The sequence below is a fragment of the Mirounga angustirostris genome, unplaced genomic scaffold, assembly GCF_029215605.1.
Source record: "Mirounga angustirostris isolate CCGP_5_RB_7025 unplaced genomic scaffold, mMirAng1.0.hap1 SCAF_8, whole genome shotgun sequence".
NCBI classification, from domain to species: domain Eukaryota; kingdom Metazoa; phylum Chordata; class Mammalia; order Carnivora; family Phocidae; genus Mirounga; species Mirounga angustirostris.
Genome location: NW_026991716.1, coordinates 38,757,076 through 38,783,796, shown reverse-complemented (window position 1 = coordinate 38,783,796; position 26,721 = coordinate 38,757,076). Strand labels below are relative to the sequence as shown.

The window sequence follows — 26,721 nt, the reverse complement described above, 5'->3', positions numbered from 1 at the left end:
AAAGCAAGGTGGTGCTCAAATACTAATGGGCTTGGGTCAAAAGGGCAGTGAAGCAAATTGAACAGACTCCCACTGACCAAAATTGGCAGTTTGAGCATCAAAAAGAATCTTTTTTTTTTTAAGGAAACTTGATCATATGTGACTATAAAACACAGAATAAAAACCCAAGAGTAATATTAAAAACAAAGCACAACAATCCTAAGCAAACAAAAAAGATTCACAGTTGTCACCACTGAAAGCAACTATTAGACCAACTGCTTGTTGTGAAAATCAGTACAGAAAAAGCTTTTCTTTATAGATGAAATATGGCTAAAACAAATGGTTTAAAAAAGTATGCAAATATTAAAGCAAATACAGCAAAATACTAACTACTGAATCTAGGTGGTAGGTATATGGATGTTTACTGTATCAACTCTTGCCTGTATGTTTAAAATTTTTAATAAAAAAAGCTGGGAAAAGTCTCCTGGCCGTCTAAAAAAAGTCACATTACTTTATATGAAAAATGATAATTTAATCCTCTATAGCTAATTTTCTTTTTTTTTTAAAGATTTTTATTTATTTATTTATTTTGAGAAAGAGAGAATGAGAGCACATGAGAGGGGGAAGGGTCAGAAGGAGAAGCAGACTCCCCGCCAAACAGGGAGGGAGCCCGATGCGGGACTCGATCCAGGGACTCCAGGATCATGACCTGAGCCGAAGGCAGATGCTTAACCAACTGAGCCACCCAGGTACCCCTATAGCTAATTCTCCTATTTTCAATATGTTTTTATAAGATAACAGCAATAATTTAAAAGTGAAATTCTGATAGCATACTTTGTGTTTTTAGAGCGTATCTGAGAATTTAAATGTATGTGCTATACTGATTTCAAGCTAAGGGCACCTCATTAATGTTCTCAGTTTATGAATTTTAAGTATGTGTAGTCCCTAAGTATTTTTATGAAAATACATCAGGATCTCATATAGTACCTTTAAGACAGATGAATACATATAACTTCAGAAATCTGGATTTATTAAAATTTATTTAGAATCTATATGAGCAAATAAGAGGTTATATTACATATTTAAAATCACGAGTATCTTGAATTAATTTAGTAAAAAGTGTATACATACTTGATATCTTCTGAGTGAAGGTAAATGTTACTACATGCTCTTCCGTGACACTGTCTAAATGCTGTTTTTCTTCTTGTAGTGCCATTCCAATTAAATGTAACACCTTGGATAAGATGTTTTATAACTTTTAGTAAATCAAAAACCAAGTACATATTTTTATAAGCAAACACAAAAAAGAATTCACCATTGAAAAAAGATAAAGCAAACCACTAAAAAGTGCAAGAAAAAACAATCTGAAGTACTAATTTTTATTAAGTTCAAACTCTAAATTTCATTTTCTAATAAAAAATTCTCAGTAAGGAAACAAAAATTTCCATGTCAGCTACAAAGAAAATTCAACTACATATTCTTAGGATAAGTTCATATACATCCCTACACTACAGTCTTTAAAAAAAATCTTCTAAGAATCGGTGGCCAAATAATTAGAGCTGAAAGCATCTACCATGTAATGATCTCTAGTTAAATTTCTCTAAGGATTAAAAATCTTAATCATCTCAGTATGTATCTAATGCCACATAATTTATGAAGATGTTTACAGTTATTCCTTATATCTCACAAAAAATTCCTTACTTCTAAGGAAATATAAAATGATTTTTATTTGCATTTTTATTGCCCTTATCCTGCTCCCCAAATTCTGGAAGGAGATACCTGTGTGTTGTATGTTTCCCCACACAAAGAGCTACTGTGGCTGTCAGAGACTTGGATGAACTAAGTTAGCTTGAAGGACACGAAACAAATGTACACACAAAAGGTAAATGCTGTTCACTCCTTTTTTTCTCCATCATTTCCCACAGATCTTTTGCTCACATAATACTGATAGTCTCTAGTAAACCACAGCTCCATGCTTTTACATTTTAAGTGTCTGTTTATAAATGGGAGGGGAGTGTAAGTGTACACATATCTTAGCCAATGAGACACCTGAGCCTGCTAAGACAATGGAAAGAAAAATAGCTTTGGAAGAAGGCTCTGGAAGAATGCCTTCTTTTTTTTTTTTATTAACATATAATGTATTATTTGTTTCAGGGAATGCTTGCTTTCATTTGCATCCTGGCTTCACAGCTTTCAAGCTAACATGCCTTCAGGGAATCTGTCTGAGCCCAATTTCATCTTTAAAATGGAAAAAAACAGCTTCCCTTTAGAGTTTTGAGAATTGCAAATATTATATGTATGTAAAAGTACTTACCACAGATTAAGGCAGGGAGTAGGCTAATTCCATTAACTGAATAAATACTATTATGTTACTTACTAGTTGAGTAACATGGGCAAGTTAATTGAATCTCACTGAAACCTGACTTCCTCATCTACATAATGGAAAAAGTTGTATCTACCCAAACGGGTGTTGTGTGAATTCAATGAAATAAACAGTTCAAGAATAACTCACATCAAAGCTATAAACTAAAATACAAACAAGGTTCTAGACATGCCACTTAATTAGCTACAGTCTCTGAGTTTCAATTTCTTCAATTATAAAATATAGATACTGATGAACCCACAGGTTTTTTGAGGGGATTAAATAAAAAAAATGTTAGAGATAACACATTATACAAATATCAGAGTACTACATAAACAGAGACATATTATGAACAATCAATGAGAGGAAGACTGGTCAACAAAACCAAGGTAATCACAACCAAGTGGTATTAAAAAACATCTGCCTGGCTATCATTTTCATTGTCAGTCACAAAAGCAGTAACAATATTACATTTCAAATTAAGCTAACACTACATTTTGTGCTAAGTTGTTTATGTATAGATATTGACAAGAATATTTTGGCTTTTACTAAAAAGGCACTAAAATATAAATAATAAATGTTTTCAAACCTACCCTTTGCAGCATGGACTCAGACCAGGCATATCCGTTATGTTCTACAGCCCACTGCAGGACTGTCCTCATGATGCACAACATCACATCTGACTGCAAAATGTTTACCAGACTTGCAAATAGAGGGCAGAATGGAGGCAAAACTGGAGGTGGAAGTGCTGAAAATAAGGTTATTACTGGTTTCTCTTGTAGAACATGCTTAAAAAAAAAACAACAACCCTATCTTTTGATAGTCTTCACTCAAAGAATATTCATTAACACATATCTTGAAGCTATATTTTACCTTCTCAAAGTCAAATGCATAAAAACAGCTACACTAATAGCAGCAGTACAAAGGAAAGTCTTTCTTTTCCCTAGAAATGTCCTAGGATCTGAGATAAATCCATTAACCCAGAGGTGACTCAGTACAGCCTATTTCTATATTTGCATATTTATTAGTCTTTTGAATGTTCACTGGGAAAGCATACATTTAAATCTTCCACTTCGCCAAGGATAATCATCATAGTCAATAGAAAACAGCATTTAACAAGTAGAAGAGACAAGAGATTTTTAGAAAGATTAAAAATACCTGTATCTTCCCTGTTGTGTCTTTTCAATTTCCGTTGAGCTTCCTCTGCCTAATAAAAAAGAAATTTGGGACAGGGAATTAGTAATATACAACAACCTAATATCCAAAACACTAAGTTAATCTTTGTCATATTATCTTCTGATTTTAGAAGATATTTACCCTTAGTTTTATAGTGCCTCCCCCCAGCCTCCAAATGATACATCAAGGTTATTTTTTTTCCCCACTACTCACCCCCACCAAGCCCCAAGGAGTTCTTTCTTATTTTAAAATGCAGGGGAAACATGTACAAACCAAACCAAAAGGTTATTTAGGCTTAAGCTCTATGACATGCATCTAAACAAAGCTTCATGTTTAAGTTTAATTAATGCCATTTACAAAAAAGTATTTGAAGGGTAGACTGCTGGAGCACCTGGGTGGCTCAGTCGGTTAAGTGTCAGGCTCTTGATTTCAGCTCAGGTCATGATCTCAGGATCATGAGATTGAGCCCCATGTCAGGCTCTGTGCTCAGTGGGGAGTCTGCTTGAGATTCTCTCCCTCTCCCTTTTCCCCTCCCCCCCACGTGTATGTGCAGTCTACCTCTCTCTCAAATAATAAATAAATCTTAAAAAAAAAAAAAAGTAGACTGCTATAAGACAAAACTTAGCCAAGAATCATGCGGAAAATTCCATAAATTAGTATGGAAAAGCATAATGTTAAGTAGTAGCAACTCTGAAATGAGTATAAAATAGTTTAACTGATTATACAGGTTGACAATTTGTCTTCAAAAGCCAATAAAATACAATTATATATGTAAGGTTTATGTATATAATTATATAGATCTTATGTATGTATGTAGCATACATGGCGGGGGGGAACCCAAAAATGTTAGGTGGTGATATTTTAGGTAATCTATACTTTCTTCATTATACCTTTTTCTATTTTTTCAAATTTCCTACAATAAAAAGTATCCTTTTTCAATCTCTGAAAAGCAGTAAAAGTTGTTTAGGAAAAACAAACCAAATCAACAAACAAACACAGCTCTTCCCCAGTATACTTTTTATTTTCCCATTTACCTTGGACTGCTCTGCCCTTGAAAAGTGATAGAAATACAAATTGAAATCTTTGGCACACTCTGGTTTCAGTTCGTACATGCCTCGTCCTGTTAATCCAGGTTTTCTATGGAAAAAAGAGTCCTTAAAATATTATTATTAAAGTCATACCCTAATTTATGAGACAGTCTTAGATAACAGAATAAAAAAGCCGAGTTCTCATTTACTGCTGATGAACGTAAACTGGTACTATTTTCTCTGGGTTAATTTGGTAATCTACATTCAACGCTCTACATGTATCATCTTATCTGACGCATCCACTTTGAATTTATCCTAACAGGACAGGTGAATGTGATGGTCATTGTGATGATTCAAAGTCTAACAACAGGGAATAGGTTACACACATTACGACACCTCCACACAGTTGAACATCATGAAAAGCGGTAATAATTTCTAAATTTTGACATATAAAGATGTCTGATAAGTTCTACCAAGTGGAAAAAGTAGGTACAATTTTAAGGTTTAGGGAATTATATATATATATATATATTTTCCTGTATTTTCTCTAAAAGCATGTACTGTATCTTTATAATCAACAAAAACAAAGACATTACTGTTGGGGTGGGAGCAAGGAAAAAGCAGGATTGAGGAACTGCCTCAACAGGCTCAGGGGGATCAACTAGTTTACCTACTGGGCAACACACTGGCCACTAGAGAGTGAAGGCAGTACTGAGAGGCCATCTCACAACTTAGGAGGCACATTCAGATGGAAACAAAGAAAGCAGTTTTGGGAAAACTCAATGCATCGACTTACGTCACCTGCTCAGGTTAATGTCAATTATATGAAACTATCAGGAACACCAGTTCTGAGCACAGTGAAAATTCTCATAAACCAATTTAGGTTGCTGAGTGCAGAGCTGTATCAGAAGAGTGAAATGACAGAAATCTAGTACAGAACTATGTATCTGAAAATGTCTGTCACTCTCTGAAAGCAACGATTTCATTCTCAGTTCCATCAAAGGAAACACTAAGAAAAATTAATATGTAAAAAAATTGAACAGGAAGTAAACTCACCTGAAATGGGCAACTGCTTCAATTACACTTTCCATGCCAGTCTCCTTGTTCTCCTAAAGTACGAGAAACAAGTAAGTGTGTTTCATGTTAACAGTATCTGCTAGCACCTTGAACATTGTGCTTTTCTCTCCTTAGGCCTTACACGGCAACCCTATGAAGCAGATATACTATTATCCCAATTTTTACAGATGAGGATTCCACAGTAAACATAATTATTAATATACAACCAGGGAAACTTATTTTGTAAGCTAACATGCATTCAGACTCATATGATTAAGAATAAGTCACTACCATATGGATTCAAGGTGACAGCTTTCAAAGGAATTAAGTTAAAAACACAAAGTACACATAACAACGTAACATTTAAACAAAATTTATGTAGGATATTTATACTATTTTTATGAAAGTTACACTGATTCCTTATATATTTTTAGTAAAACAGCATTTCCTAAATCATATCCCATTCATAAAAAGATGTTAACAGGTATTCTGATTAAAGAATTCTCTGGTCAAAGATGTTTGGTAAATATAGTTGCCATCACTTTGTACAAGGTGTACTTTAAAATGCTGTTTCAGATTATAATCTTCTTGGGGCGCCAGGGTGGCTCAGTTAAGTGTCTGACTCTTGATTTCGGCTCAGGGTATGATATCAGGGTCCTGGGATCGAGCCCCGTGTTGGGCTCTGTGCTGGACATGGAGCTTGCTTGAGATTCTCTCTTTCCCTCTGCCTCTCCTCCCACCCCCAAATTAGACTCTTCTTTATTCTAAAGTCTAAGTGAAACTGTAATTGCTTCCTCATCTAACAACTCAGGATTCATTTCCTGTATTAAAAAGTACAAGTAATTTTTAGCCTGACTAGATATTTAGTGATATTAAGAAATTATTAATTATTGTTCTTTTATTATGGCATACGGATAGATAGGTTTTTCGAAAAGTCCTCGTAGACCAGTTTTTCAACCTTGGCACTTGTCTGCTGGATCAGATAAATCTTTGTTGTGGGGGGTCTGTCCTACGCATTGTGGGATGGTCAGCTGTATCTCTGGCCTCTGCTCACGGGATGCCAGGAGCACTACACAACCCTGCCCCGAGCAGTGACACTGCCAAATTGTCCCTGGCTGAGAACCACTGTTTTAACATATATACAGTTCTATTTATAGATGAAATGGTAAGCCTCGTATTCTCGTTTTTTGGTTACAACAACTCAGCAAAATAAAATTCTGGCTTACTGTTGCACAACATTGCTTCACATATCTATCAAACAGGTCAAAAAACTCCCCAGCAATTTCATATAAAAAAGGAAAAAAAAAAGAAATCTTTCATCTCTGGCCTTAACCATCTCATATAAACCAACTACTTATATTATAGCTAAGCACATACACAAAAAAAGTTACCAGAATGCTTGGAATAAGACTTTTTTTTTAAACAAGATTTTTTTTTCCTCCTTTGAAATGATAATGAACATGGTCACATCACAAGTAAAGTCAGAAGTAGGACAGAGAATGCTCTGAAGGCCGGTTTGGTCATCCGAGATCATTAAAATGACTGACCACTACCAATGTGTACAAAAAAAATATAAAATGTAAATAAAAAAGAGAAACAAAAATTTCCTTTTTAAGGTACTTCTAAGAAAAAAAGCAGGGCCTTGGAAGTTTTGGTTCTTTTTTCCTCCCCTGTGGCAAACTCATTTTGTGGTTTTTGGTTGGGTGGTAGAGATCATGTGTCATCTGTGGGTAAACCTGGTATTCTTAACAAAATAATCCAGTGGGGGGGAGGGGCAGAGATTTGTGGTTGGGGTATAGATAAAACAAGACTGGTTGAAACTGGTGATGGGTTCTGTTACACTATGTTTTCTATTTCCATAGATATTTGAAACTTTTCATAATATAAAGTTTAAAGGAAGTATTACTCTGCAACAAATACAGGTTTAAATCCCAGAAGAATGGGCGCCTGGGTGGCTCAGTTGGTTAAGCGACTGCCTTCGGCTCAGGTCATGATCCCGGAGTCCCGGGATCGAGTCCTGCATCGGGCTCCCTGCTCGGCAGGGAGTCTGCTTCTCCCTCTGACCCTCCTCCCTCTCATGCTCTCTGTCTCTCATTCTCTCTCTTGCAAAAAAAAAAAAAAAATTAAAAAAAAAAAAAAATCCCAGAAGAATGAACATTAAGGTTGAAAGTTTTGATCTATGTTTCAAATCTGGGGAAACATTTTGAAAAGCATCAAGGAAATAAGGATCTCTCCTAACTACAAGTATTTGGTATTTATCTGAAAAGCCCTGTGGCTGAAAAACAGGTGGCCAGGGAACTTGAGATCCTGGGACGAGAAAAGGTTAACAATCAGCCTATGAATGCCAATGTGAACATTACTTTACATTCACTAAAATGAAAGAGATGGCTCCCTAAGGGAGAGTTTTTGGATGCTTCAGAAGGAAAAAGCTCTGAAAAGCTTTAGTACCCTCAACACAGATGAGCAGATGTTTCTCACTTCCTTCTCCAATATATTAAGTTTTAAAGCACTATCTCCACCCATGGCAACTTTGTAGTAAGGACTCAATAAGCCTTGTCTACTGAATACACAAATTCAGTTTTCAAGATCAGGTTTACTTCTTTTTTTAAAGATTTTATTTATTTATTTGACAGAGAGAGACACAGTGAGAGAGGGAACGTAAGGAGGGGGAATGGGAGAGGGAGAAGCAGGCTTCCCGCTGAGCAGGGAGCCCGATGCGGGGCTCGATCCCAGAATCCTGGGATCATGACCTGAGCCGAAGGCAGACACATAATGACTGAGCCACCCAGGTGCCCCAAGATCAGGTTTACTTTTATTTATTTATTTTTTAAAGATTATTTATTTGAGAGACAGAATGAGAGAGAGAGAGAGCATGAGAGGGGGGAGGGTCAGAGGGAGAAGCGGACTCCCTGCTGAGCAGGGAGCCCGATGTGGGACTCGATCCAGGGACTCCAGGATCATGACCTGAGCCGAAGGCAGTCGCTTAACCAATTGAGCCATCCAGTTGCCCAGGTTTACTTTTATTCAGTATCCTTATCTCTTCTAAGAATTCACTGTGAAAGATTCTACTTCTATGCTGCTTTCTATTCCCAATCACTAGTATTCTTTTTTTTCCCCCCAGCATTAAAAAAAAAAAAAAAATTTAAAGTAACCTCTATGTCCAGTGTGGGGCTTGAACCCACGTAAGATCAAAGAGTCTCATGCTCTACTGACTGAGCCAGCCACGTGCCCCTCTAATTACGTCTAATAAGAGTGACTAGGAATTATAGGTGTCCTAGAATTGTGGTCTTTACCACCGTGAAAAAGGTATACAGAAGTAAATCTAAACATACTAGCCTGACAGGAAGGGGAGAATTTCCATAATTTTTTTTTGTAAGATGTAGGTACTTACATCTTCAGGTAAAGACTTCACCAATTCACTATGAGCCATAGGTTTGATGCTTAATTGATGGATAATCTCTCGCTTAATTTCATCTGTAGCATTTACCTGTCCAACTCCAGGACTAAATCTCTCTCCTGTCAATGCAAAAGTACATATACACACATTTAAGATAATCACAATACTTAAGCAACACAATATATTTTTCTTTCTGTGCAGTGGGAAAGTAAATAATTGGTTTGGCAGCAAACTAGGGTGAGAGCAGCTCCTAACCACACTTCTGAGGCTCAGACACAACAGGTGAGTGCAGGCTTTGGGTAGCAGAGAGAGAAAACTCTGGATACTATTTTGAAAGAGTGGGATCAGAAGGCAGGAAGGGACTGGATGTAGTCAAAAACTGGTAGAGCAGTAGTTGTAACCAGAGGACTAGGAAACTGCTTTCATGCTATCTGCCACATGGTAGCAGGGAGGGAGAGGCTTCCTTTCACCTTCTATCTAGTGGCAAATAAAATCTCACCTTCTGAGACCTTCGTTAGTATCACCTCCTGACAGTAGCCAGGAATCTCTGCTCTGTGGACTACAGAGTCAAAAATAGCAGAGGAGGTAGAGAAGGTAAAGAATAAAAGAATAGGAAAGATGGAGGTGACAGGACTGAAAATACAGGAAATAAGAGAAGAAATCTGCATCTACTAGCCACAGGTCTCTATTAACTTATTTTTTTTAATCATATATAAAGCCAAGATGACAGTTCTGCAACACAAAAGCACAGAAAGAAACATACCTAAGATATAAAGTAACAGTAAATAGCTCCTAAATATCCTATTCTTACTTGCTAAACTCTTCTGTCCTATTTTTTTCTCCCCAAAGAGCCTTTCAGATTATTCTGCTTCAGAACTTGTATTCTCTTGTTCTAAAGCACCATGGCACTATCACTCTCAGTGCTACAGTAACCAGAAGGGAGAAAGAGACGGATGCTCTAATCTTCCCCTGAAGCTGAAGAACTGCTTAAACAAAGGAAACATAGCTTAGAAATTCACAACTATTTGTTATCACGAAAGCCAATGTAATTGATAAATGTCACAAACAATCCATACCTACCAACAAGCATTATAATGAGGTAGAGCATTTCTTCTATTAGAGTGTTGTTTTGCTGAACTACATCCTGTAACAAGTGGAGCGGAGAGAAAGTTGAGGGATACAAATACAAACACTGTATTATCTCAGATGATTAACATATCCCCCCAAAAAAGAAAGATACTTCTTTAATGATGTATTACGGTCTTTTAAACATGCTCTTACCTTATGGGTAATCTCAGAGCTAAATCTTTTTCCATAGTCTGGAGTACTGAAAATCTGATAAAGTTCAAAGCGGCTGAGCATTATCATCAGGAAATGATTTGGATCCATCATGGAGACACCTGTCTTTTTTTTTTTTTTTAATGTTTGAGATAAAGGAAAAGAGAGAGGTCAAAAGGGCTACTAAACAATTAGTGAAAGATATTTTGGGTTGAATTAAGTGAAAATAGCTTACTTATTCACCAATCCCTATAAAAGATGAACACCCACTTAGTCAATTCCCTACCTGTGGAAGCTACAAGCGTGGACAAGAATCTAAGCTGGTAAAAAAAACAAAGCATAGACAAAACAAAAAAAAAACCCCTAACCCTACGTATCAAGAGTAACACGTTCTCTTGCCTTTTAATTCTCTGAATTGACTGCAACCCTATGAATTCAGCTCTGAAATTTTATCTCAGGGCTCTCTTATCACTGTCTAGTAGTGTATGGACTCTGAGAGAAATGTGCTATGGCAATTAAGCTTCTAGTACTTTTTATTTACCTAATATTAAGCTCTTATCAAGAACTCTCAAATTAATTTTTGGTGATAAAAACCAAACTAACTGAAACAATAGCTTTTAAATATTAGTTTTAATTCTCCTCTAATTCCATTTGTATAAATTCTAAATCAACTTGGATTTTATTTTGAGCCAATCATTTTTGAAATATACATTTCATAACCTTTTCTATAATTTTTAAATCCATTCAGCAATAATATGGAAAAACCACTATGTGATAAACATTGTGCTATGCACAATGGACAAAAAGGGACTAAGATATAATTGCCATGGTTTAGTGGAGGGACAAAAAGTAAATAGGCAACCACGATCCAGAGCTATGAATGCTATGGTGGGGATGAGTACCACGCTCTGGGCCTTCCCAAATGGGATACTTAGCTACATTTTTGTGTGTCAGGGAAGGCTTTCCGGAGAAAGGGACACTAAACACTAAGACATACAGGAAAACAAGTTACAAGGTGAACAGAAAAGGAAGGGAGTAGGGTAGGCAAACTAGGGAGCAAAAGAAATAAATGTGCAGAATTTAAGACTTAAGAGAGAGCATGGCAATTCAGGGAATTTTAACATAGTTAAGTTTCATAAGCCTTGGAAATCAGTTTAAGGGGTTTGGGTCTTTAACCAGAGGACAACGAAAAAAGGATGGCTTTCAGGTTTCTGACCCAACTACACAACTGTATAGACTGTTAGTTAAACAATACACCAAGGTAGGAAACCCAAGACAGGAGGAAGGTATGGAGGGAATAAGAGGAATTAGTTTGAATATGTTAAATCTGAGATGTGTCCAGGAAATCTAGACGGAAATGTTCTATAGGCTGCTAGCCATATGAGTTTGGAGCTCAGCAGACAGGGCTAGGCTAGAGTTAGAGATTTGAGAGTAATCGTAAGTGACTGGGTTCTGTGGAAATGACAAGAAGAAAAACGTTCCCTACAACCTGTAAGTTTAATGCTTTTAATTCATTACCTGAAGCATTACTATATCCTTGTCAAACATTTCACGTCTGCATTTCACATTATGGTAGTAATAAATCTAAAAAAAAATTAATTATATTGGTAAATAGGTTTTTATTTGTGCAGCTCCCTCCTCTCCCCAATCCCCAAGAGCACATGGGTTTGATGCAAGTGTGAACGTGGGTGCACATGCACGAATACACGTGCACACACGTGTACACACACACACAATGTAGTTCTCTCAACAGTTAATACTATATTAGCAGAGATTAATTAATTAGAAATTTCCAGATTTCAGTGTTTATGCTATAGTACACATTTTGCAGCCAACCTTCTGGGTTTCCCCAACAAAGCTACTTTGCTGTAAGGTTTATGGCTATGAAAAATGAAAACAAAACAAAACCAAAACCTATACCAAGCCTTGATAAGGTCTAAAAATAAAACCTCAATTTCAGAGCTACAGTAATAGAACTTTTTTTTGATTGAAGTATAGTTGACACACAATGTTCCATTAGTTTCAGATGTACAACATAGTGATTGGACAAGTCTATATGTTATGTTCTGCTCACCACAAGTGTAACTCCCATCTGTCACCATTTAACACTGTTTAACATTTAACACTGTTTAACACTGACTATATTCCCTATGCTGTGCCTTTCATCTTCGTGACTTACTCATTCCATAATCGGAAACTTGTACCTCCCACTATGCTTCACCCATTTTACCCATCCCCCTACCCCTTACCCTCCGGCAACCATCAGTTTCTAAGAGAACTTTCAACTTTTCCACAATTTTATTTAAATAGATGAAATCTGGATTTTTATTATGTTTTGTAAAACTGTTCTAAAAATGATCTCAAGTTAAAAATCAAGAAAATTAAGTTCATTTCTACTTTTGATATTGTTTCTTGACAAAGTATGAATAAAAGTTCTAAGAAACTTCTTGGTTTAACATTAATCTTCTTGAACAATTTTAATATAGATAACTCAACTTTCAATGACTTAAGTATATTGAAAATTACAACCTTCAGAGAAGCCAAAGGAAGAGATGGAATGAAAAGTCTTCATAAACTAAAAAACACTTACCTGGTTTACTAGAGAGAACCCATTTCTTCTCCACATGCCTGCATGTACTTGGGCACATAAAACAAGGCATCTAAGAGGGTGTTCTATCAACATGGGTGGGCTAAGTTCACTCTGTATAAAAAAAAAAAAAATCCATAAAAATCTCAACTCTATAAAGAAGGGTCATAGGGATGGAAACTGTATCAAACAGTAGTTAAAATTAAAGTATGTTTATGTGATGGTCAATTTTGTGTTAACTTGGCTAGGCCATGGTACCCAGTTTTTGATTAACGCCAGTCCACATGTTGCTGTGAAAAGTATTTTGTAGATGTGATCAGCATTTAAATCAGTACACTCTGAGTTAAGCACATTACTCTCTGTAATGTAGGTGGACTTCATCCTATTAGTTCAAGGCCTTAAAAGAAACACTGAGGTCCCCCCAACCAGGGACGAAGAAATTCTGTTTCCAGAATGCCTCTGGACCTTAGACTACAATATCAACTCTTCCTTGGGTCTCCAGCCTGCTGGACTACCATGCAGGCATATTGCAGACTTGCCAGGCCCCATAACTGCATAAGCCAATTTCTTACAATAAATCAATTTTTTCTCTTTTTCTCTCTCCATACTTTACATACCCATGTGCACATGCATGTGCACACAATCTTCTATTGGTTCTGTTTTTCTGCAGAACCCTGATTAATAAAGTTTGTTTCAAAGTGATTTCAAGTACATGGAACATAATAAATATGCATTTACTTTTTTTAAAAAATATTTTATTTATTTGAGAGAGAGACAGAGATAGTGACAGAGATAGCGAGAGAGAGCAGAAGCAGAGAGAAGTGGGAGAAGCAGGCTTCCAGCTGAGTGGGGAGCCCGATGCGGGGCTCGATCCCAGGACTCAGAGATCATGACCCGAGCTATAAAGGCAGACGCTCAACTGACTGAGCCACCCAGGTGCCCCTAGGCATTTACTTTTAACTTATTATTATTTTTTTAGGCATTTACTTTTAATTTATTTTTTTAAAAAGATTTTATTTATTTATTTGACAGAGAGAGACACAGTGAGAGAGGGAACACAAGCAGGGGGAGTGGGAGAGGGAGAAGCAGGCTCCCCACTGAGCAGGGAGCCCGATGTGGGGCTCGATCCCAGGACCCTGGGATCATGACCTGATCAAGGCAGGTGCTTAACGACTGAGCCACCCAGGTGCCCCTAGGCATTTACTTTTAAATGTTAGGATTACTTACTAGAGGAAGGAGCTCTGGAAATTTATATGCGACTTCACTTTTGCTTAATAATACATGTAAACCTGCATAGGAGAACAAACAAAAAGGCATTTCAACAACTGCAGATCATTTAGGAAAAAAGTCCTAAATATTCACTCAACTTTGTATCTAACTACTCTTTCTCTTTGAGAACCTATCCCATTACAAATTAAGATAAAAAATGAATTGCATCTATAAATGAAGCTTTTTGAATAGATATTTTCATGAAGCTCTGTGTCAAAGGTACACTTAGAGCTAAATTCCTAATTACATTTACTAATACACACAGATGACATTTTATATAAGTAAATGTCAGATACACAAACACGGCAAAAGCAGTTCTTTTTTTTTTTTTTTTAAGATTTTATTTATTTATTAGAGAGAATGAGAGAGAGAGAGCATGAGAGGGGGAGGGTCAGAGGGAGAAGCAGACTCCCTGCCGAGCAGAGAGCCCGATGCGGGACTCGATCCCGGGACTCCAGGATCATGACCTGAGCCGAAGGCAGTCGCTTAACCAACTGAGCCACCCAGGCGCCCGGCAAAAGCAGTTCTATAATTATCAAACAATTTATGTATGTTATGCCCACTTTAAGGGTCATATTTCACTGGGCTGTGGAGTTTGTTCCCATTTAAAGTATAGCAGGAGAGATCCTTCTGGCAAGTGAACAGAGAGACTAGTCCTGGGATTCGTGGTCCATGCTGATCCTGACCTCAGATTTAAGTTCCCTAGAACTTCCAGTGTAAGATGAAAGCCTCTCTAGTTCCTAATTGCAAAGGGCTCTTACATAGCTCAAACTTGCTTAATTCTGTTAACTAAGAATTAAGTGTACTGTTTATGTTGTTGTCTACACAGAGAATGCTTTTTTTTTTTTTTTTAAGATTTTATTTATTTATTTGACAGAGAGAGACACAGCGAGAGAAGGAACACAAGCAGAGGGAGTGGGAAAGAGAGAAGCAGGCTTCCCGCCGAGCAGGGAGCCCGATGCGGGGCTTGATCCCAGGACCCTGAGATCATGACCTGAGCTGAAGGCAGTCGCTTAACCAACTGAGCCACCCAGGCGCCCCGAGAATGCTTTTAACAATCTTATCAATAGGTGCGGCCACTTGGTCAAGCCTGGCTTGAGGCTTTCGTATCCAAGAAGACCTGCATCATGAGTCTCATTCTGACGGCCTGCACTTGACATCTGCCACTCGAACTCCATTAGTACACACTCCAAGTTGTTCTTGAACTGTTTTGTGTGTGTTTACTTAGTAAGCTCTTCAGTTAGATTATAAGAATTTAGGCCAAGCTTTATCAAACACAGCAGAATGCTCAAAGATGTTCACTGAGGTCTGAGAGCAGTAAAGACCTAGGCAGAAACGAGTATAACTCTCATTTCTATGTAACTATCAACATTGGCCTCCAACATACGACCAGATTTTTTTTTTTTAAGATTATTTATTTATTTATTTATTAGAGAGTGAGCAGGAGAGAAACAGCATGAGAGGGGAGAGGGTCAGAGGGAGAAGCAGGCTCCCCGCTGAGCCGGGAGCCCGATGCGGGACTCGATCCCAGGACCCCGGGATCATGACCTGAGCTGAAGGCAGTCGCTTAACCAACTGAGCCACCCAGGCGCCCCCATACGACCAGATTTTTAAAGGCAGCAAAGACCAGCAGCTGAGTTGTAAACAGGACCAACATTCCTGCATCCCAGCTGAATACTTTCCCACAACACCATGCTGTCACCTGCTCCCATCAATTATCAACAGGTTCAGTATGCTCAAAGCACTTATGGAAACAAAACAGGGCCTGAACAAGTTTCATACTAAGTACTTCTTTGCTGTTCTATTTGTTGCATTACTGACATTTAGATGTCTAAGTTATCTTAAATCTCCACAACTTCCATAAGACTGTTGGAATGCTAGGCTCTAGCAGCAAGAAAATGTGACAATGCTCAGAACAATGAAAAAAAAAATGCATTCAGCAAAGAAAGAGGATTATTACTCCTGATCCCATGGACTTTAAAAGGATGATAAAGGAATAGTAGGACTAGCTCTATGCCCACAAATTTGATAACTTAGATGAAATGTAACAATTTCTTGAAAAATACGAACTAGCAAAACTCCTAGAAGGAGAAACATATAACTAGAACTAACCTGTATCTATTAAAGAAATTGAATCAGTAATTAATGACCTTCCAAAAAAGAAAGTATCAAATCCATATGGTTTCACTGAGGAACTCTACTAAACATTTAAGGAAGAAATGGTATCAATTCTCCACAATCTCTTACACACACACACACAACCATTTTCACATCATATTAAATTATTCAGCCACATACTTAAGATAAACTACAAATTCTACAATGACTAAAAATAGCTACCTTTTCTACTCTCACAGTTAAAAGTGGAACTAAAGGGAACAGCAGCATGTGAGCAGGATAAGAATTCCTGCAATCAAGAAATATAGAAGGAAGCTAAATTGAAAAGAGACTGGGGGCGCCTGGGTGGCTCAGTCGTTCAGCGTCTGCCTTCGGCTCAGGTCGTGATCCCAGGGTCCTGGGATGGAGCCCCGCATCGGGCTCCCTGCTCAGCGGGAAGCCTGCTCTCCCTCTCCCACTCCCCCTGCTTATGTTCCCTCTCTCGCTGTGTCTCTCTCTTGTCAAATAAATAAAATTAAAAAAAAAAAGAAAAAAAAGAAAAGAGTCTGTAGATAGAGATGGACAGGTGCACATTCTAAGCTTTTGACCACTGCAAGGTGGTGGCTTGAAATACTCTACCAAGTATAAAGGGCTTGTAAATCAACTACTTATGATTAAAAAACTGTCATTCCAACGTGGGACTCACTCTTGACCTGCTGCCTAAAAAGGTTATCAATAAATGAGTAAAAAACAGCTTAGAGGGAAAGAAAAAAAAAATTTAGGGTGGTTTCAATTTATCAGCAATCCCTTAAGCGATAGGGTGATCTGAATGGGGACGACAGACTCTGAATGTGAGTTGAGTCAGGCATACGGTATATATGTGGTAAGCATGTGGTATGTGCAGTTTAGAAGTCTGATGCAGGACCATGGTACAGTCATTATAAACATGACTTCTGGGGCCAAAGCACCTCACAATTCCTACTCTGACTCTTTCCTGCTGCATGACACTAAGGAGGTCACTTCTATGTCTCATCTTCCCCTCTGTGAAGCAAATGTAACAATACCTACCTTGTAGGCTGATGTGGTGATTAAATAAGTCAATGCTTATAAAACTCTCAGTATAATGTATAGTAAGTATTCCATAAATATTAACCACAAACAACAATTTAGAAGATAATTTCAGGGTTCTTTTTTGGGGAGAAATGCTTTACCTGCAAGTAAGCGAGAAACTGGGAGGTGAATGCTAACTTTTTCTTGAGAAACACAGTATCTGATAGTTTCCACTGAATGTCCACAAATGCTTAACGTGATTGGTTGTTCACCATCAGTGAAACCACCATGACACTGCATCAATACAGCAAGGCATTTCTTGTAAGCTTCAATTAACACTTTTTCCTAAAAAAGAGGGTTTTCTGTAAGTTACTTCAAAGGCTGGGTTTCTACAACATTGAATAAGCACCTCAAATTCAACAGTGAGTAAGTACCTCAGATATCAATATAGGCAACACCAAACTCAATCTTCCCTCCCCCAATATGGTCCCTCTTCCAGGGCCCTGTCTCAGGGAATGACATCTCCATAAAGCTGGAAATCTACAAGTCATTCCAATACCCTCCTTTCCCTCATTTCCCACTGCCCAATCTATTATACTAAGCTGGCAATTTCATCTTCTAAATTTCTCTCAAACCTGGCCACTGATCATCTCCAGTAATTCAAAGGAAAGCCAACCATCTATTAAATCCCCTGCTTCTACTTCTGCCCTCCTCCATCTATTCTCCCAGAGTAATTTTTAAAAAAACATGTAAACTGGATCATGTCACCTTTTCTAGCTTGGTAGCCACTAGTGGCATCCCAACTCTATTAGAATAAAGCCCAAACTTCGTTCCAGGGCCTCCAAGGCCTGCAAAGTTAGGCCCCTGTCCAGTTCTCTACCTTCAACCTCTGTGCTCCAACCTGAGCCTTCTCACAGCTCCTGGACCAACCATACTCTTTCTCATCGCAGAGCATGATGAAGCTGTCTCACAGTCAGGAATATTCTTTGCTCTTTGACCAGTTAACTCTTACACATAGTTCAGATCTCACAGAAGTCTTCTCTTACCTCTTAACTTACACAGGCTCTTATCTAGACTTTATAGCCAAAGGAAAGCAAAGTAATTTTAAGACGGAGAACAAATGAAACAGTTATAAAGCCTTATTTTTGGATACATTTCTAAACTCTTCTTTTTATATGCTCAAAATCTAGACGAGATTATGGGGAAAAAATGTAGATCATAACATAAGAGAAGAGAGAGTGGATCATTTCTTCCTCTATTTTCCAAGTTTTTTCTAAGGCTTCAGAATTTTAACTTTTATGGAATTTATGGGTAAGAGAGGAAAAGATGTTATTTCATGAGGTAAGTATCACCACTATCTTCTCCAAATCTCCTCAGAATCCTTAGGAATCTGTTTATTCCCCATCTTCCATTTATCTCCTACTGCCTACCCCTGGAAGAAACTCACGTCTAAAGCACACCAGTCCTGCATCATTGAAATGACATGTGTTAATTTCATTTGTAGCGTGAAGGCTGCCTCCCATTCTGGTTCCATTTCAATATGCTGTCCTACTTGACGTGTAATTGGATCCATTCCCTTAAAAGAAGCAAAAAGATTTTATTTTATTTTAATTTTTAAAAAATTTTATTCATTTATATGACAGAGAGAGACAGCACAAGCAGGCAGAATGGCAGGCAGAAGAAGAGGGAGAGAGCTCGACACGGGGCTCTATCCCAGGGTCCTGGGATCATGACCTGAGCCGAAGGCATATGCTTAACAGACTGAGCCACCCAGGTGCCCCAAAAGAAGCAAAAAGATTTTAAATGGATTAAAATTATGTTTGTCCTCTTACATGGAAACTTAATAATATAGAAAAAATATATATTGATTATAAAAACATATAAAAGTTTTAACAAGAAGCTTCAAGTAGTATAAGAAGTTCAACTCCCTAAATTACATGTTTATATATTAACATTCCCTAAAATATAAATTAAAAACCCCAGTATAGAACAAATATTTTTGAGGCAATCCTGCATATGTTTTAAACCATAAAATGTATGCTTCACTGCAACGAGCCTTCAAATTATTTTTTAGCTCTATCATCTATAGGCCAAACTGTTAGAAGAAATTAGACAGGCTTTTAAAATGTTACTGAATTTATAAGTATATTTTATGATATACTAGAATAAAGGTTTCATATTTATTCCTAATCTGCAACTAAAAGTTCTCACAGACTAAAAGAAAGCAAAACAAAACAAAAAAACCCAGAAATGTAAAACAAAAAGATAAAATAGTTTTATAAGAATAGACATTTTTTTTTTTTTAAAGATTTTATTTATTTATTTTGACAGAGAGAGACACAGCGAGAGAGGGAACACAAGCAGGCGGAGTGGGAGAGGGAGAGGGAGAAGCAGGCTTCCCGCGGAGCAGGGAGCCCGATGCGGGGCTTGATCCCAGGACCCTGGGATCATGACCTGAGCCGAAGGCAGACGCTTAACGACTGAGCCACCCAGGCGCCCCAAGAATATACATTTTTCAAAAAAGATTTAATTTGTTTATTTGAGGGAGAGAGAGAGAGCATGAGCAGGGGAGAGGGACAGAGGGAGATGGAGAAGCAGGCTCCCCGCTGAGCAGGAAGCCCAACTCGGGGCTTAATCCCAGAACCCTGGGATCATGACGAGTGAGCCACCCAGGTGCCCCAAGAATATACAGTTTTGAAAGAATTTTAAATAAGAATATATGTTTCAGAAACTAGCCTAACAGGGTGCCTGAGTGTATAAGTCGGTTAAGCGTCTGCCTTTGGCTCAGGTCATGATCCCAGAGTGCTGGGACTGAGCCCCGCATTGGGCTCCCTGCTCAGCGGGGAGCCTGCTTCTCCCTCTCCCTCTGCCTGCTTGCATGCTCTCTCTGTCAAATAAATAAATAAAATCTTAAAAAAAAAAAAAAGAAACTAGCCTAACTACTCTCTTGGTGTGTCAGAACTGATTATAGAAAATAGAGGATACCTCAAGTATTTAAAATGACCAAAGTTTCTACAGATAGAAAAACACAGAAGTATTACCATAAATTAAACATCCCAACCCAACACAGAAACCAGAATACTTTCCAAAAATGATAAGTTGATTTTGTTTATTTCTTGCTTAAGAAAGCCAGACAGCTACTAAAAGAATTATAATGGTATGGCTCAGATATTTTGGGATGACATCTACCTTCTTACAGTTAAAACCATATACCAGTTGGTTTCTGCTAGATTCTGTTCTGTATATGGGGGTGTTTCCAAAAAAGAGAATTAAACAGAGGGAAGCAAGTTCTATACTGTATTATATAAATATCATATCAAGGAGAGAAAAAGAATTATGGAAACATTAAAAATAAAAATTAAACATTATAGTTTCTTAATTATTAACTTTACAATACTTCCACGTAAGCATATTAAAAATAGTAAACTTGCAATCCTCAAAGAAAGAATGTTAATGGTAACCAAAAGAACAACCAAATACAAAAGAATAGTAGATGCCAGAACTTCTGCTTGGATGTCATTTATTCTACACCATTCTAAGGGTTTCCAATTAAAAAGGAGCTTCTTGGTCCAAATTGTAGTCATCTAAATTATTCTTTTGGAAATGTGCCCCAAATGAAAAGAATACATAGACAGAAAAGATGTTCAAGTCAATGAACCAAAAAAAAAAAAAAAAAAAAAGGTGCTCCTCTTTAAAATGTTCCATTTATACATACCTGCATACATTTGAGTAATTCCAAAAAGGCATCAAATCCTTCTAGGAACTTCTGCCTCAGATCATCTGACCACTCAGTTGGTTTGCTAATTAACACATACCTGAACAAGATAAAAATAGCAATGAACATATGGGTAAACACTGACATATTACAAGTTGCAAGTGGTTGGATAATTAAACAAAAACTTACTTGAGATCTAAAATAAGGCTCTGAACTCTCCTAAACTTGAAGGCTTGTAAAGCAGTATATCGTTCAAACTGAAATCTCCCCTGGGCATCTCGATGTCTCAAATGATCCATAAAAGTCTTAATGATGATGGTCATCAGGTTTTCTTCTGTGATAAGCATCCGAGCCTAGAACAGAGTATATCAGAGTACACTGGTAATCAAAATGTATTAACTAGAAAGCTAAAAAAAAGTCATCAACATTGGTTAGCTCTTTGAAGTTTAAACCTTTTCCAATGCAACTATATAGTATTATAAATGCATTACTGTGTATTTCTAAATAACAATTACTTACTCCAATTGCCACGTGTATGAAGCAACAATTATATCACGGAGAAAGATGCCAGAATGTTAGGAGACAGATCCAAGCCTCATTATTCAAAGACAATTCAGGGTGGGGGCTCTGAACCAGGCTGCAAATTTTTCTTAACTGAGACATTTAGACACCTATAATGGTATGGTATAATTACTCTAGGATCCAGAGGTTCATATCACAGATTCTGTAGAACTCAGTATGAAACTCTATTTCCTCTTAATCTTTTAAAATTTTTTTGGTTTTGTTTCTATGTATAGATATACATATCTATGTATTTTTGAATAAGCAAATACATTTAAATGATGCAAAAAAACCCAACAAAAACCAAAAACAACAACAAAAACAGGTAAAAAGTCTCCTAGCTCCTAAGGTCCCCCTTGCAAAGGCAATCTCTGTTAGCAGTTTTCTTGCATATTCTTCCAGAGATGGAAGAATACATATATACATTTATAATATATGGGTTAAGTGTTACTAAGTAGATAGAAGTATGCATATATTTAATTCTATCTATTTCTCACCCTTAAAGGATAGCGTATTATAAACACTGTTCTTCACTTGTTTTTTAACTTCATGTATTTTAGAGATTGTCCCATATCAGTTCATGTAAATTCCCTCATTTGTCATAACCATCACCAGGTATTTTTTTCTATCATACTTTATTTAGCCAGGCAGGCCCTTAATGGTGAGACATGAGACATTTGGGTTTTTTCCAGTCTTAATGCTATTTATTCCAAAAGATGTTGCAATGAATATTAGCTGTGTACAACTGCAAGGATAATTATAGAATAATTTTCTAGAAGTGGAATTACTGGGTTAAAGTGTATGTACATTATAAATTTTAGTGATATCATCAAATTGTCTCCACAAAGAAGTGTACCAATTTATATGTCCATCTACAGTGTTTGCCTTTCCCCTCATGCTTTCAGTAACACAATGCAACTTTAAACATTTTGATCTTTGCCATTCTGATGATTTTAACTTGCATCTTACTATGAATGAAGTTGGATGTTATTTTATAAAAATTTGCATTTCCTTTTCTGCTCCATAATAAAGTCAGAATGTCTAATATTATTTGAATACATTATTACTCTGCTATAAAAGATCATGGATTTTCCCCTACTTTTCTAGCCTAACTAGGTTCAAGGGTATTATTAGTGGTATTGGGGGAACTATTTAACTAGGTCTCTCATTAATCAATCAGCAATATAGAAAGTTGCATCAAAAAGTAGGACAGGAGTGCCTGGGTGGCTCAGTCAGTTGAGCATCTGACTTCTTGATTTTGGCTCAGGTCATGATCTCAGGGTCATGGGATCAAGCCACCTGTCAGGCTCCATACTTCTCTCCCTCTCTCTGACCCTCCCCCTGCCCGCGCACGCTTTCTCTCAAATAAATAAATCTTAAAAAAAAAAAAGTAGGACAAAAAAGTGCAGAAGATAGAAGTCTAAGACTATAGTAAAGTTGTGTTCTAATGTAAAAGTTCTGAGGTCATCAGCTAAAGAGAAAATCTATATAGTTAAATATTCCTTTGAAAAACTCAAAAGTCATCATCACATTGACACAGGCCCTAAGAACCTCAAAAATCAACAGCATTAACTACTGTTCATTTTCCTACATAGTGAAGACTAAGGTCAAGTTTGAAGAAGAAGAGGTGTTGATAGGTTAAGATAAAAGGATATTCCTTTTTGGTTTTTTGTTTGCTGTATTAGTTGACTTGGAGAAACTTAAATGAGTATAATACAATTTGACTGACCTAAGAAAAAACTGTAGAACATGCTTACAAGACTTACAACCAATAGTTGAAGGAAGTTTGGGAGAGACAATTTATTTTTTTAAAGATTTATTTATTTATTTTTTTGACAGAGGGGGAACATAAGCAGGGGGAGTGGGAGAGGGAGAAGCAGGCTCCTCGCTGAGCAGGGAGCCCGATGTGGGGCTCGATCCCAGGACCCTGGGATCAGGACCTGAGCCAAAGGCAGACGCTTAACGACTGAGCCACCCAGGCGCCCCTGGGAGAGACAATTTAATATTGGTAGAATGTAAATCTCACCAACCAAAGCATTTATTTAGCATTTTCAGTTTCAGATAAATTCTTAAAAGAGATGGTTTATCCACTGCATAATTTTGTTTTGGATTATGATTGTCATGGATGCCAACTTAAAAAAAAAAAAATCAGTAAGACGCCCATTAGTACTGTCCCACTGAAAGAGGGGAGTTATTCAGCCATTTCTACTTCTGAAAAGAAAACTAGAGAAAGCATATTTTCCAAGGTTACAACAGAAAAGAAGAATAAAAAACTTTAAGTGCTTGGCTTTATCACCTCATGCCTAGATTGTTGCTAAACTTTCAAGGTAATCTTTGACATTAAATATCTAACATTATTATATAGGTCTAGTACTTCTCATCACCCTAAAAAACTGCTTAATTTTTTTTTTTTTTAAAGATTTTATTTATTTGACAGAGAGAGAGACAGCGAGAGCAGGAACACAAGCAGGGGGAGTGGGAGAGGGAGAAGCAGGCTTCCCGCGGAGCAAGGAGCCCGATGCGGGGCTCGATCCCAGGACCCTGGGATCATGACCTGAGCCGAAGGCAGACGCCCAACGACTGAGCCACCCAGGCGCCCCCAAACTGCTTAATTTTTAAATGCCTACAATTCTCTTTGCTTTAAAATAAATTACTGAGGGTGCTTGGGTGGCTCAGTCATTAAGCGTCTGCCTTTGGCTCAGATCATGATCCCAGGGTCCTGGGATTGAGTCCCACATCAGGCTTAGGAAGCCCGCTTCTCCCTCTCCCATTACCCCTGCTTGTGTCCCTGCTCTTGCTATCTGTGTCAAATAAATAAAATCTTTAAAAAAAAATTATAAAAAAACATTTTTCTGCTACTCACCTTAATTACAATTTTATTTATTTTATGTAATTTGTATTCAATCTTGTGTTGCAAGGCTCATTACATATTCAAAATGGGCCACAGTCCCCGCTAAAACTCTGAAAAATCTTTATTTTTTATGAAGATTTTATTTATTTATTTATTTTGAGAGAGAGAGCGTGTGCAGCAGGAGGGGCAGGGGCAGACGGAGAGATAGAATCCCAAGCAGACTCCACAATGAGCACAGGGCCCGACATGGGGCTCAGTCTCACCACCCTGAGATCAGGACTTGAGCTGAAATCAAGAGTCGGATGACCAAACTGACTGAACCACCCAGGTGCCCCTGTGAAAAACATTACTGAATAATAATGGCCTGTGAACATACTTTTAGTTAAACTAAACATGATAGAGCATACAGGGGTAATGATGACTATAAATTAGGGCACATTTAATAAAAACAAATTAGAACAAGTAAGATATTGTTAATCACTTGAATTATTAGTATTGGTTCTTGACCAGGCTATTTAAAAATGGAAGACTGAATTTTCAGTTAACCCAAAAGACCAATATATGGGATTGTATTACTGATATATTACATTTCACTAATATCTAGGCAATTGATTTTTAAGCAGGGATAGGCAGATGAATTACTAATGGTGCTTTTCCAAGAAACTATCCATGTACTCTTCTGCTTCCAGTCATGAGGGAAGAAACTTGAGGCTGACCAACATTTTTCCCCAAGAACAACCAGAAAAGATCAATTAGGAAAAAGTCTGAAATCATTAGAGAGCTGCTGAGGCAATAAGAATTCGAGGGGATAAAACCATAGAGAAGGGCCACAGCAGAGGGAGATGAGCCAACATCCTGCAGTTGCTTTTCCTTCAGCATCTGACTCTTCTGGGAGCAGGGCAAAATGAGATAGAAGATCCCAGGAAAGAGTCTGACAAAACTGCTAACAGGGAGAAAAACCTAAGTTTAGCTGGTGTGGGGAGTGGGGTGGCCAGGACTCTAGTAAGAACAGAAGGGTAGGAATGGAGTCCAACGTTCTTTCAGCTTTCCCCGTAAGACATCTACAAAATTCTGAAGCTGTGCAGGCCTTAGAAGTCTAAGAGCAGAAAGACTAGAAGAGCAAAGGAGCAATGTGGCAGTTTTAGCAAGCGGAGGACACAAAACGAGTTCGGGACCCTAGAGAGGGGAGGAACTCAAGTGAACCCTTTAGGCTCTTGACTGGGAACCCTTAGAGGGTAATGTTGCAGGGGTGAGGATGACTCAGAAGACAGAGTCTAGCCAAAACAACCTGGAGTCATGTTAATTCCTAACTAGACTAAGGTGATGGGCCTCATTCCAGCTGCCTAACATTAAGGGGAATCTTCTTAGGATAAAGATACCATGCAGTGTCTAAGATTTTGTAATAAAACACATCCTCCCAGAAGGCAATGAGAAAGTGAATGGGGCAGAAACCATATATTTTTTTTTAAAGATTTTATTTATTTATTTGACAGAGAGAGATACAGCGAGAGAGGGAACACAAGCAGGGGGAGAGGGAGAGGGAGAAGCAGGCTTCCTGCCGAGCAGGGAGCCCAATGCAGGGCTCGATCTCAGGACCCTGGGATCATGACCTGAGCCGAAGGCGGACGCTTAACGACTGAGCCACCCAGGTGCCCCAGAAACCGTATTTGAGGAGAGAATGACTCCAAAATTTCCAAAACTGAGAAAGCCACCAGCATAGGGATACAGTATCTACAAACTCCAATATCTATAAAGAAAACCAAACCTACATAAATCATAGCAAGACTGCTTATTAAGCATTTCAAGTGACTAAAAATCAAAAGGGGCAAAAATATAAAAGAAATTAAATAGGAATAGAACTACAAATGATCTAGATAATGACATTATCAGACTATGACTTTATTTAAGATATTATTTATTTATCCATTTTAGAGAGAGAGAGCATGTGCGTGTGAGCAGGGGGGAGGGGCAGAGGAAGAGAATCCCAAGCAGACTCCATACTGAGCACAGAGCCTGACATGGGGCTCGATGCCATGACCCTGAGATCATGACCTGAGTTGAAATCAAGAATCGGAAGCTCAAATGACTGAGTCACCGCTGGGCGTGGAGCTTGCTTGAGATTCTCTCTCTCCTTCTCCGTCTGCCCCTCCCTCCACTCCCCACACTCTCTCTCTCTTAAAAAAAAAAAAAAGTTAAAAATGTAACAATGGAAAAGACATACTATGCAAACACTAACCAAAAGAAAGGAGTTGTTGCTGTAGTATCAGATAAATTACTTTAAGTGAGGAGTATTATCTGAGATGAAAAAGATAATT

At 37.7% G+C, this 26,721-nt stretch overlaps 1 protein-coding gene across 9 annotated transcripts in view; it reads right to left on the bottom strand.

Moving 5' to 3' along the window:
• Window positions 1-26,721, bottom strand: part of UBR2 (ubiquitin protein ligase E3 component n-recognin 2) — a 143,588-nt gene that overhangs the window by 58,001 nt on the left and 58,866 nt on the right. For all 9 annotated transcript variants that reach the window (XM_045866909.3, XM_045866910.3, XM_064597607.1 and 6 more), the window contains 15 exons: window positions 21,184-21,347; window positions 20,995-21,094; window positions 18,727-18,855; window positions 17,441-17,624; window positions 14,091-14,152; window positions 12,867-12,977; window positions 11,795-11,860; window positions 10,280-10,402; window positions 10,079-10,142; window positions 8,993-9,117; window positions 5,602-5,654; window positions 4,552-4,654; window positions 3,500-3,548; window positions 2,935-3,089; window positions 1,111-1,213 (listed from right to left, as the gene is read on the bottom strand). In XM_045866909.3, the coding sequence (XP_045722865.1) occupies window positions 1,111-1,213; window positions 2,935-3,089; window positions 3,500-3,548; window positions 4,552-4,654; window positions 5,602-5,654; window positions 8,993-9,117; window positions 10,079-10,142; window positions 10,280-10,402; window positions 11,795-11,860; window positions 12,867-12,977; window positions 14,091-14,152; window positions 17,441-17,624; window positions 18,727-18,855; window positions 20,995-21,094; window positions 21,184-21,347 (1,591 nt within the window). The remainder of the gene's footprint in view (window positions 1-1,110; window positions 1,214-2,934; window positions 3,090-3,499; window positions 3,549-4,551; window positions 4,655-5,601; window positions 5,655-8,992; window positions 9,118-10,078; window positions 10,143-10,279; window positions 10,403-11,794; window positions 11,861-12,866; window positions 12,978-14,090; window positions 14,153-17,440; window positions 17,625-18,726; window positions 18,856-20,994; window positions 21,095-21,183; window positions 21,348-26,721) is intronic.